Source organism: Nycticebus coucang, chromosome 2, assembly GCF_027406575.1.
Source record: "Nycticebus coucang isolate mNycCou1 chromosome 2, mNycCou1.pri, whole genome shotgun sequence".
In the NCBI taxonomy this organism is placed as follows: Eukaryota; Metazoa; Chordata; class Mammalia; order Primates; family Lorisidae; genus Nycticebus; species Nycticebus coucang.
This window is the reverse complement of record NC_069781.1, coordinates 132,776,579-132,789,413: the sequence shown is the minus strand read 5'-3', so window position 1 is coordinate 132,789,413 and position 12,835 is coordinate 132,776,579. Positions and strand designations below refer to the sequence as shown.

The following is a 12,835-nucleotide window of genomic DNA, read 5'->3' as shown; positions in this document are numbered from 1 at the left end:
AGTTCAGTCCTGGACTTCTTCCTCTTAGGTTACCTCTAAGGGTCAGGCTCCCCACAGTTAGCGGGACGAAGGACAAAATTCCCAGAATGGACCCCCTGCCAGCCATAGTGAAGGTTCTCTAGTGACCCCATCATGTATGGAAGGAAGGGTGAAAACACACAGGTGGGTGGTTTCAGTCTGGGTGGGGGAAGCTAGAGCCCCTAAGGAAGGGTCAAGGTAGGACCTAGAGCATGCTGGACACCAGGCCTGTAAATCCCCCATGACATGCCTGAGGCCCAAATTCTCTGCTATCCGGGGCACCACACCCACACAGCAGGAACACTGTCTCCCCAGGTCCCCCTTACCTCCTGTGACGGAGAAACAGGCCCAGCCAGCCCCAGGTGCCCAGTGCTTCCAGGCCCTCTCGCCCCCCCGCCACAGGATGGGGGGTGTTCCTCAACACATGGTTGCTGCCATGTTCCCTAAGTGTATCCACCCGCCCCCTACCCCCCACTTCTGTGCCCCAAGTTTAAGGCGGAATTCAGGGCTGTCAGCTTTTCTTCACTTCTACCCAGCTGTTATTTACTGAAGCTGTCCCAAGGAGATGGGTGTTTTTATTTTCATTTTACAGATGAATAAACCAAGGCTCAGAGAAGCTGGCACTTAGCTAAGCCTCACAGCCAGTGAAAGAGAAAGGATCTGGGTTGATTGTGGTTGACTGTGCCTGTGTTCTTCCAGTCCACTCTACTCCTTCCTGTGCTCCAGGGAGGAGTTAGGCCGAAGCAGCCCAAGCCAAGCCTCCTCCTGGCTTCTCTAATCTGGAGTGGTCAGAAATGACAGGAGAAACCAAGGTCCAGGAACAGAGATTTAACAGAAAACAATCCAAGCCGATGACAGTTGTGGCCCAAGGGTTTCACAGTGACAGAGAATACATGGGCTGGTGGAAATGGTATCAAGCCCCCAGGGAAATGAAAATGGTGGAGTCCTGGGTCTGCAGGAGCCCCATGGGCTACATGGGCACTTGGCCATAGCTGAGATGGGCAGCTGTGTCAGGAAGGAGCCGTGGCATTGGTGCCCCAAGCCCCAGGGCCCAGCTGGAGTAGCCGCCGGCCTGACAGCTAATGAGGCCTTGTCCCAGGACACAGCAGTTCCTGGGTCCAGGGTCCCACAGAGGTTCCAGTGATGGCTGATGCAGGGCCAGCAGCAGGATGCAAGGAGGAAGAGGTAGGGAGTAAACCAGGAAGAACGGCCCCTCGCCATGCAGAGGACAGAAGGGGCAAGGCTCCCAAGGCCTTGCCACATGGGAGCGATGTGTCCTGGGGCAAGTCCCCAGGCTTCCCTGGGGTTTGGTTTCCTTGTCTGGAATGGGGTCAGTGACAGGGGAAAGGTCTCATCTTCTATCCTTCTTTTAGGCCAGTTGTCTGACGAGATCATGTACATAAAACGAGGAATCTCACTAGAAAAGCCCATTTACGGAGGGAAACTAAGGCACAGAGGAGCCCAGTGATTCCTGCCCTAGGTCAGCAGATACACTGGGGAGTGAGTGGAGACAGGGCAGGCTGAGATGCCTGTGCTTTCCGTGTGTTGGACAGCAAGGCGGTGTGCACATGCAGGGCCAGGTGGGGGCCGTGGCTGCACTAATGCCCCCAGTACTCCCTCTCCAGCTGGTGGTGCGGGTGCCAGCAAGGTGCACAGACCTCAGCAGTTTGGTTAGACTCACAGTTTGGTTAGACACAGATTGAGAACTGTGAAACAGCAGCACAACATATCAGACAGAAAATAAACACTAGTGTGGGGGTAGCCTAAAAGGTCAGAACTTTGCTTTTTTTCCTTTTAGCTTAAGGGATCAGGAATGTTCTTCACACTGACTGGCATTCAGGAGGTGACAGGCTCAGAGCACTGGCTGCCAGCCCATGTATTCCCCCTCCCACATGGGTCTGTGTAGCACAGCCCCTCGCCTATGGGCATCATGGGAAGTGGAGGGGCTGTGGGAGGCCTGGGTGGGGGAAGAAGGTGGGCAGGAGTCCCCTTCTCCAACAGATCCAGTAAGAGGGGCCGAGAGCCAGCCCGCATCAGATGGACCGAAAGAGGACAGAGAAGAGGCTGGGCACAAGAGCTGTCCTTTCCCACGGTGCCACGCAATTGTTCCCAGGGCCTCCATCGCAACAGTGCCCTGGCAGCGGCTCCCTGCTGGAGCTGGCACTGTGATCAACATTTATTTTGCAGTCACCCACACACACTCAGTGTGAGTAGGGACCTCTGCCAGCAGAGGGGTAGGAAATGCCTGTCTCATTTACGTAGTGCTGCGTGCCTCCTGGGGAGGGTGGCACATGGCACATCCCTGCCTACCTTAGTCACCTATCAAGGACACTTTCACACAGCCAGCTGTGGAGCTGGGCACGCACCAGGGGTGGGAGTTGGGTACCCACAGTTAACCTCACAGTCCAATGGAAAGGGTAGATGCACCTGTGAGAAGAGGTTCCCACCAGGCAGGAGGTGGCGGCAGCTGGAGCCATGCGGCTGCATTCCAGCACCCACTGCCGAAGCTGTACATCACCAGGAGCTAACAGAGGACAGGGTGCAGGTAGCAGATGGCTGCAGGCTGGAGGAGAAGTGGAAGGAGGACCACAGGGTAGCGGGGCCTGCAAGGACAAACAAAATAGGGCCTTGTGGCTCGGCGCCTGTGGCTCAAGCGGCTAAGGTGCCAGCCACAAACACCTGAGCTGGCGGGTTTAAATCCAGCCTGGGCCCACCAAACAATGATGGCTGCAAGCAAGAAATAGCCTGGTGTTGTGGAAGGCACCTGTAGTCCCAGCTACTTGGGAGGCAGAGGTAGGAGAATCACTTGAGTCCAGAAGTTGGAGGTTGCTGTGAGCTGTGATGCCATAGCACTCTACCCAGGGCGACAGCTTGAGGCTCCATCTCAAATAAATAAATAAATTAAATCAATCAATCAATCAATCAATCAAACAAAAGAGGGCCTTGTGGGCAGAGCCCTGGACATCAGAGGGGAAGGTGCCTAAGGTGGCCAGTGAGGCCACTTCAGTCTGGATCATAGAGGATGAACCTCAGACTGGAGCAGACCTGTGGTGGGCTTGGGGCATGTTCACCAATGCAGACTAGTGGCCCATGGGCCACAGTGATTTCTTTTTGTTTTTACAAGCAAAAGTCCTGCCTGTGCTAGGGTGTGAGGGTTTCCCTCACGGCTCTCCTTGCTATGGGGCTGCCGATGGGCTCCAGAGTCAGCTCGGACACATCCTCACAGTCAGCTTGGGTAGGCTGCGTCCTCTCACAGAGCCTCAGTTTTCTTGACCCCCAGGATGAGGGGAAGGTGAAACAAGACGGTACAGACTGGTGATAGAACTATGTCTGGCAAATGGTCACGTCAAACTCTTGCCACTGCAGCACATGTACACACACAGCGTGAATCACCCTGGACCCCCAAGGTCTGGCATACTTCCTATCACAGAATATCTAAGTACCATGTGATGAGAGGATGAGCACCTGGAAAAGTAGCCACATCAGGTGTGAGGAAGGACAGATGAGTTGGGATGGGCCTGGTCTTGTGGAAGGTTCTAGCCAGTTCCCAGCCCACGTGGAACTCCTGGGTTGCCAGGAGATGGCATTCCTGGTCCCAGCACCTGGGATGGTGAGGGAGGCCCTAGAGAGGTGGGAAGATGTCTTCTGTGAGCCTCTGACACCCTCACATAAGCAGCTCATCTGGGCAGCTCCAAAGAGCACATTCCTCAATGAATGACAAACCCAGCTCTGCAAAGATGTCTTTTTATGGGCCCCACCCCTGCCAGCTAGGATGACCCAACCCTCAGCAAACACGGCCTGGACGATCACAGATCACGGGGGATGGCAGGGCCTGAGAATGGGACGCCCCTAGTGCCGGCCCTGAAACCTAAACAACGAGGAAGCATCATGTGTGAAAGCTGCCACACCACACGTGGGGTGAGGCCCCTCTTCTTGCAGCAAGAAGCAAGGGTCACTCTCCTCTCTGTGCTGCAGCAAGGGCGAGGACAGGGACCACCTGGCTGCTGCCTCCTCCCTCCCTGTGGGAGGAAACGCAAGCTCCTGGGCCAGAGAGACAGCAAGGTGGGGAGAGCGCACACAGAACAGGGGCACAGCCTCCAGTTTCCAAAGCCCTGCCCAGCAAAGAAGCCACAGGACCCCCACCCCACCCCCCAGGACAGAAGCTGGCATCTGCATAGAGCCCCTGTGGGGGCTCCTACTCCTGATGGCCAAATCCCAATGTTAGTGTCAGCTGTCTGAGAGCTACGGTGCCACCTATCTGAGCCAGCTGACCTTCCCCTGAGTGCACCAGGGCCATGCACGGGTTTTACAAACATGGGAATGTTAACAACAGCCCACTTTTGGTGGCTGCCTCCATAGGGTGAAGGCAGCCTCAGAAAGTCCCACAGCAATTTGATGATGCTGTGACATCTGTGAGGCTTAGAAGTAATCATAATTTCCAAAACAGGTTGCAAAGTACTGGTATAGGGTCCAGACTCTGGAGTCTGAAGGCCTGAGTTCACCCTTGGCTTCTTCCCAGCACCATGTGGCTGTTCCTCCTTACTCATATAGGGTGGCACAGAGGGCACCTGTCTCACCAGTAAAGTGTGTAGAGTGCTGAGTGCAAACCCTACTTGTTAGCTGCCATCTCTAGCATCCACCCTGCCTGAGGCCATACAGCAACTACTGGAGGGCTGGACTCCCCTGACGCAAGCTCTTACAGGGGACCTGACCTCTAGCTCCCCTGCCACTGGGAGCTGCCTCCAATGCCGGTTTGCAGGTACAGACCTCATCCCCTGCTCCCCTTTCATCTCCAGGCCAGGTGGCTGTGGGTGGAGGCTGTAGAAGCTGTAAGATGTTCCTGCCCAGACCAGAAAAACCTGATGGCCAGCTAGGCTGGCCTGGCAGGCTCCAGGTTGCCAGGTGCCCTAAGAAGTGGGCAGGTGGGGAGGAGCAGTGGCAGTTTCCCGCAGCGCTCGGCCTTGTGGTGTCCACCTCAGAACGCTGGTGCCCGCCCCTAGCCACCTGCATCCCTTCCGGGAGCACAAATCCCCAAGCTCACCTGTCTCCATCACCCAGACTCAGGGGAGACAGAGCCTTCTTCCCAAGCCTCTTGAGCCTCAGACTCGGGAATCCTGTCAGCCACATGACTTGTATGCAGTTGGGACTCAGCATGTGCCACAGGCCTCAGACCCCTATTTCAACCAGCGCACTGTTCTCACCAGGCCTGCCCAACACACATGAGCCTGTGCACGGTCCCTGCTTCTGCATGTCTGGCTCAGTCATTGTCCCTTCCTACTCCTGGCATGGACTTGTCCCTCCACCCTCCTCCACCTGCCCAGTCTTCCTCGGGGAGGACATGAGGCAGGGCTGGGTCGGTCTCTGCACGAGACTTTGTAGTTTATACAGCTCTGGGCAATGTACTGTCCTGTGCCCGTCCTAGATCTGCTAACAACAAATTCAATTCAGTTTGTACAGACACTCAGTACTGTACATGATGCTGGTGGGGGAAGACACATAGGACTTCTGCCGTGGGGCTCCTGGCAGCCCAGACCCCCAGCCCACTGGCATGTGCTTGCACATTCCTTCCTGGAGCCCTTGCCTCATGCTGCCCAGGGATCCTTCCCAGAGGCAGCTTCCTCCTGCAGAAATCCCCATGTCCTCCTAGGTCCCTGCAACCTTGGCTAGATGGGGGCCCCAGAGCTCTGAGGAGGTAACCATGGTCTCCCAGATCTGCAGCCTGAGGCCCAGACATGAAGACAGGCTCCTCCTTACAACCTCCCCTGCTGGGCTGGGCTCCAAGCCTCACGTACACCCAGCTCTCTGCCTGTGACTCTGTCCAGCACAGCTCGGGTAACACACAAGCTCTATCTTCTCTGTTCTGCCCAATAGGGCCCAGGTCCACATCCATCATGGCCTCCTCAGGCCCTGTTCTGTGACATCTGTCCTTTTGCTGGAGCCGAACTGTCCTCTGGAAGGTCAGACATGAAGTCTCCCTCCCAAGCTTGAGCCTGCCTTCCCATCCCGAGTGGGTTCCCTCAGGGAGACCATTTCTCCAGGCTTTCTCTCCCATGCCAAGCCCACACCAGTGACTGAACAGCAGACCTTCTACCACTCTTCACCCATCTAAACTCCAGATTGTGTGCGTCCTTGCAGCTGTCCACCACTCTCAGCTTCCTTCTTTTTGCTGTTCCAGTTTTCTGGGATCTAAACTCTAGTCACTTCTGAGTGACTGGTAAACATAGGCGGCACAGCACTCTTAGACAAAGAAAGACGAAGATGACAGTCCCTGCCTAAAGGAGCTACAGTAAAGGAAGTCACCACTACCTGAGTGAGCTGGCAGCTGCACCACTGGTCTCAGGCAGCTTCTGGACAGAGGGTGATTAACTCCACGCAAGGGAGTCAGGTAGGTTAATAAGAGCGGAAGAGCATTCCCGAGGGAGGGGAGAAGCAGTGACCATAGGTGTGTAAAGTGACACAGCACAGGACTTGGAACTGCAGCCTGCATGGGGACAAGTACTGTCAGATTACAGGGAGTGTGTGGCCCCTGGGGCTGAACAACTAACTGGTGGTCTGGTCCACTGGCTCATGCACACGGGAGGGAGCCACCGCTCCAAAGGTGAAGTGAACACGATACCCAGGCACTCGTGCACACGCCTGACTGACAGGCTTGTCGGCTCTCAGAAGAGCTTCATTTGTACAGGTTTAAAGAAAAATAAAGAGGCCTACAGGGAAAGAACCAAACTGTTCTGTTTGGATAATTTAGGAAAGCCTGAGTGATGTTCTCTAGAGCTCCCAGGTGACATTTACAAATCTCTATCCTTAATGTATGGGACCACTTGTGTCCCTGCCACAAAGGCTATGTCAATACAATCTGCCAACCCAGAGGCAGTAGGTCCTTTATTTGGTGAGGGCCTTCCTGCCAGGACTCCAGGTCAAGCCAACTTGGGGCCCATTGCTCCCATGGCCCAGGACACACCTGGGCAGAAGCCACACTGGACAACTGCTGTGCATGTGAACCAGTCTCTCCCTCATGGTCAGCCCCCACGTCATTCCCACAGGCTTGGCCCAGCCATCCTTAGCTGGGAATAGTGACACCAGGCCACAGAGGAGGGAGACTTGGCACCGGCATCCACCTCTGACCTTCACCCTCACGTCAAGCCTCGCCTTGGCCACGCAGATAAAAGACATCCCAGGGCCCTGTCTGAATCAGGCCCTTGGCCCCAGGTTCAGGCCCCACCTGTGACTCTCAGGTCTCTCATCTGGGGTCCCCTTTCCCAACACCCTTCTCTCTCTGAGCAGGAGACCAAAGGTAAAGTATCCCGCACAGAGAGTTTTTTAGAGCAATAGAGAAAAAACACTCACATTCTCCCTTCCTCAAATAAAACAACTTCTCTACTCATCCCTTCCCTTGAAAACAGAAGCGCTATTCAAAAGGAAAAAGAAATTAAAAAAAAAGAGGCAAGAGTTAAGAAAAGGAACTGAATAGAAGAAGAAGAAAGGGGAAAGAAAGAGAGGGAGAAGAGAGCGATCCCGAGGGAGGTGGCGAGGCCCGGAATGAAAGGCAGAAGGGAAGGAAAGGAGAGCGAGACACAAAGGGTGGAGAGAAAGACAGAGCTTTGAAAGAAAGAATGTTCCAGTGTGAATACAGCGTGCAGGGGAGAAAGGGCCGCTTGAAAAGGAGCAGCCCAAAGCGGTGACCTCTCATTCACAGAAGGTGCCAATCACCACGACAATGCAAACCCTTTCTTCTTTTCTACTTCTCTCCTTTCTGGGTAGGGAGATGCTGAGAACTGCAAGTTAATTCCTAAAAGTACAAAAAATGAATTCGGTTCCACTGGAGAAACATCAAAGAGCTGCTATAAAGGTCCCCCAAAGCGTGCTGCACCCCCAGGAAGTGCCCCCTCTCCAAGGGCCACAGCCCGGGTGGCCATCAGCTTGATTTCAGGGTCAGCTGCCCCTGCCTGGCCCAGCCGCCTGGCTGCAGCCTCCTCCCAAGGGTCCTAGTAAACAAGGGCGAGGTAAGAGAGCCCAGGCCACACAGGTGCGATGAAGTTCGACCTCCATGGGCTGTTCTGACTTCTACGTGCCCGACCTCTCTGGGAGCCCATCGACCTTCCCAGACTGGACAGCAAAGGAGCGGGGTCTGGGTGAGGCAGCTGCTCTGGCTAGACATAAAGCAACTCACCCAACCGGGTGTGTCCTTGGTTCCTCCTGGGTGCTGCACACACGCTGTGCCATGCCCCCAGCAGATGTGTGGAGTGAATGACATTCTAAATTGGCCCTGAGTGCAGGTGTCCACTCAGGGTACTGCACCCAGGAAGCCCGCGGCCTGCTCAGGCTGGGCCCTTGCTTCAGAAGGGCAGCCGACCCCATTAGTTCTTTTCACTGTCTGCCAAATGCCAGGTTAGCCTCCCTGGTGAGGAAGGGGCCCTGTAGACAGGGGGCTTACTCTCACATTGAGGGTCATCACGAAATATAGGTGCCTGGGTCTGGATTTGGAATCCTGTCCTCCCTTCTGCCCCAGTTAATGCTGGGCCCAGCGCATGGGTGACACATGCCCTTGGCCCTCAGTCCAGTTACCAGACACTTCCCACAAGGTTGCTCTGAGATCACAGGTGAGCATTCCTGGTCCTCTGCTTTGTCAGTATCTTCTTCCTCTTGTCATTAATATCTAGTGAGTTATGATGAGAGCTGAAATGGGGTCACCTTCCCCTGTTCCCTTCTGATCATCTGAATGCCAGATAATGAGAAGTGCCCAGGAGCAGAGAGGCTGAGCAGAGGAAGACTGATTGGTTTATTGATCAACTGAGTGAGTCTCAACCATGCTTATCTACTGAGCTCTCAGCCTGTGCCAGCTCAGTGGGGTGGGCTGGGATTATATGGTATCAGGAATCCCAGCAGAGATGCTTGAGGCCAATATAGTGTTGCCTGGGGTGGGGAGGGTGGGCAGGAGATACAATAAAGCAGGGAAGGAAACCTGCCTTTGTTCCCTTCTGGGAAAGGCTGTTACAAAGTTGGAACAGGCTGGGAAGGGCTCCATGCCCAACCAGGAGAGAAGGAACACTTGGAAAGTACAAAGGAGCACAGGGTAGAAGTCTAACTGAGCCTCACTCTTGCATTTCAATTTGACAAAGGCAAATTCCAACAGGTACTTGCTTAGTACCTGCCATGTGTCTACCAGCTATGAAGAGGACCCAGCCTGCCCTTAAGAATGTTTGGTATGGCTCGGCGCCTGTGGCTCCACACCTGAGCTGGCGGGTTCCAATCTAGCCCGGGCTTGCCAAAACAACAATGATGGCTGCAACCAAAAAATAGCCGGGCATTGTGGCAGGTGCCTGTACTCCCAGCTACTGGGGAGGCGGAGACAGGAGACTCGCATGAGCCCAGGAGTTGGAGGTTGCTGTGAGCTATGATGCCACAGCACTCTATCCAGAGCGATAGCTTGAGGCTCTGTCTCAAAAATAAATAAATAAATAAATAAAAAAGAAAAAAGAAGGTGTGGTGTAGTGAGAGCCACAGGCAAGAAGACAGGTGACTGAGACTCAGCATGTAAAGGGAGGGCTATCATGGAGGACAGAGTGTGGTGCCCACAGAGGGAGCTTTGGGGTTGGAGGTCAGGGAAGCTTTCTAAGAGAAGGTGGCATGGAGTTATTTTAATATATTGAAGTGAATTAAATTTTGATTTACTTTGAAAAAGCTTTCAAGAATTTCACTGGTAAGATACCCCAGCGTGGGGGGGGGGGGGAATTGATCAATGAACTAACAGATAAACATCTGATGTTTCCCTGATTGGTTGGTGTACTGGGAGAAATAAGACAGAAGCAGCCTGGCGAGAACAGGAGAGGATAATTAACTCCTGTAAAGACATAGCCACAGCTCAGTGCAGTTCAGCAGTGAATGGTATTTACATCGTGGGCTTAACCCAGAGTTGTGATACAATGATATTAGTATGAGAGAAGGAATGATAGGGGGTGGAGAGAAAAACTGTCACCTACAAGAGGCAACAGATAATGTCCAAAATTGGTAAATCAAGAAGTTGTAGATGAAACATAGTCTTTCAAAATACAAAGGTGAATAAAAGAAAGGAGGAGCTGAGGGAAAAACAGTTAACTGGCCTGGAGGGCTGCAGGAGGGTGAGCGGGGCAGGGCCCATTGCTGTAGTATAGAATATTGTTTGATGTAAAAGAAGATACAGATGTATTGACTTTGATAAAAAAAAATAATAATAATAGCAAGCATACAAGTCACAAAGATTTAGTAAAGAGTGCACTATTAGGGTGGGGGTCTCAGTGTGTGACACACCTTTTGGGGGCAAGACCCAATTGTAAGAGGTACTTTACCTAACAAATGCAGTCAGTGTAACCTAGTTTCTTGCAACCTCAATGAATCCCCAACAATAAAAAAAAAAAAAGAGTGCACTATTAAGTCAACTTGGAATCAATGCTGAACTCCTTGGAGCACTGAGCTGAGAGGCAGAAGTGGTATATGAATTTATGAGAATAGAAATATTTTTATTTCACTCTGTCACCAGTCTGGAGTGCGGGGGTCTCATCATAGCTCACAGCAGCCTTGAACTCCCAGCTCATAATCTTCCTGCCTCAGCCTTCCGAGTAGCTGGGAGTACTTGCTGAGTACCTGCCATGTGTACTGCCACTACCATGCCCAGCATTACACAGTGACTGCTTCATCAAAGGCAGTGCGATCTGCATGCAGGAGGCAGTGGTACAGTGTGCAGGCCTGTGGTCTGGCACGATCATTCAGCGTCATGGCCACCACACCCAAGTGCCTTGTGTGCTCCATTCTCATGCACTGATGGACTGTCCTCACCAGCCACCTCTGCTGTTCCTTAAGGTTGCTCTTAAACACATAAGAGCAACATCCCACTGTCCTCAGAGAGGAATGCGGAGCCCCCAAGCTCAGAGAGTCCAATGCTGGCCTGATGCGGGTCCCAGGCATGTTCCCTCCGTGGGACATGCCTCCTGCTCGGGGTCTCTGGAATTGCAGATCTGAGAACATGAGAATCTCCAATGAGGAGGGGGGACAGGGAAGTGGAAGGGGCACCTGTCTCTGCTAAGGCTGTGATGGCTACTGGCCAGGGCACAGGCTGAAAATGCCCAAATGGCAGTTTGGGACAGTTCAGGGTGGAGCAAGCAGCTCAATGCCTTGGGTTCAGTACCTAAAGTGCCGTGACTTGGAGCCATGCAGATAGTTAGGTTCTATTAGATGACATTCAACATCTTCGACCATGAGCTCAGGGAAGTATGTGCTGGACCTAGGGCTGAGATGAGGTGAGACCACCTTGCATCTTACTCAGTCCTGGGGCAGAGAAACCAAGGCATCCACTCTGTCTAGTCTCCGAGCTATCACTGCAGAGAGTCCCGAGGGAGGTCACAGGGCTGAGCTCTGGACCACCCTTTGCCTAATACCACAGAACTAGGCACAGCCCCAGCCTTTCAGGACCCCAACCCTGCCCAGCCAGGTTGACCTTACTGCTCATCAAGGCAAGTAATCTTTATAGTTAGCTGAAACATTTAATAAATACAATGTGATTACTTAAGCCACCTCTTCTTCTGAATGGCAGGACAGGGTAGTCCATCACTCAAGACACAAAGGAGATGCCCTCAACTATTCTTTCTGCTTTAGGACTTTCTAAGACACAATGAAGCAATTACCAGGTAACTTATGAAAAGACACAAACTTAACTGGAACACAGTCCACTAGATAAACCAGAATCCAACCTACAGACGGCTCCAAGTCACGGTCAGGTGCTAGTTACTGCCCTACACAGACGCTGCAAAGCCAACTTATACACACATAAATACACAAAGCAGGGGGGCTACTGTATATTAAAAGAAGCTAAAAAAACATTACCAACCAAATGTAAAGTGTGAGGCTTTTTGGATTAGGAAAAGAACCATAAAAAGTAGTTTTGGCACATAATTGGGTAAATCGAAACAGGGATATTATTGAATAATGGCAATTTTTTAGGTGTGATGATAGTACAGTGGTCACCAGTCCTCACCCTGCTGAACTACTTACAGACAGGCTGTCAGTAACTCACTTAAAAAAAAAATTTTTTTTTCCTAGTGGCGCCTGTGGCTCAGTGAGTAGGGCACCAGCCCCACATACCAAGGGTGGCGGTTTCAAACCTGGCCCCGGCCAAACTGCAACAAAAAACAGCTGGGCACTGTGGCAGGTGCCTGTAGTCCCAGTTACTCAGGAGGCTGAGGCAAGAGAATAGCCTAAGCCCAAGAGCTGGAGGTTGCTATGAGCTGTGATGCCACAGCACTCAACCAAGGGCGACAAAGTGAGACTCTGTCTTTAAAAAAAAAAAAAAAAAGTTTTGGGCGGCACCTGGGGCTCAGTCGGTAAGGCGCTGGCCCCATATGCCGAGGGTGGCGGGTTCAAACCCAGCCCCAGCCAAACTGCAACCAAAAAATAGCTGGGCATTGTGGCAGGCGCCTGTAGTCCCAGCTACTCGGGAGGCTGAGGCAAGAGAATCGCTTAAGCCCAGGAGTTGAAGGTTGCTGTGAGCGGTGTGAAGCCACGGCACTCTACCGAGGGCCATAAAGTGAGACTCTGTCTCTACAAAAAATAAAAATAAAAAAAAAAAAATAAAAAGTTTTTTTAAGTTTTGGATCAATATGAAGCTACATACGATTAGGTTACATTATTTGCATTTGTTCAGTAAAGTCCAAGCCTGACCCTAATCCAACTCACTTTTAAGTAATTCAGCAAAGCCACTTAAAAGAGAATGAGACAAAGAAAATGTGGGCCTGGCATGTGGTTCACACCTATAATCCTAGCACTTTGGGAGGCTGAGGCAGGAGGATCA

General features: G+C 52.5%; 1 protein-coding gene across 3 annotated transcripts in view; it reads right to left on the bottom strand.

Annotated features, from left to right (window-relative positions):
• Positions 1–12,835, bottom strand: part of ZNF710 (zinc finger protein 710) — a 79,895-nt gene that overhangs the window by 25,174 nt on the left and 41,886 nt on the right. Inside the window, exon 2 of one of the 3 annotated variants that reach the window (XM_053581890.1) lies at positions 2,446–2,621. The exons of the other annotated variants lie outside the window; for them this stretch is intronic. Coding sequence (XP_053437865.1) covers positions 2,446–2,495 — 50 coding nt within the window. The 5' untranslated portion in view covers positions 2,496–2,621. The remainder of the gene's footprint in view (positions 1–2,445; positions 2,622–12,835) is intronic. 3 annotated transcript variants of the gene reach the window in all.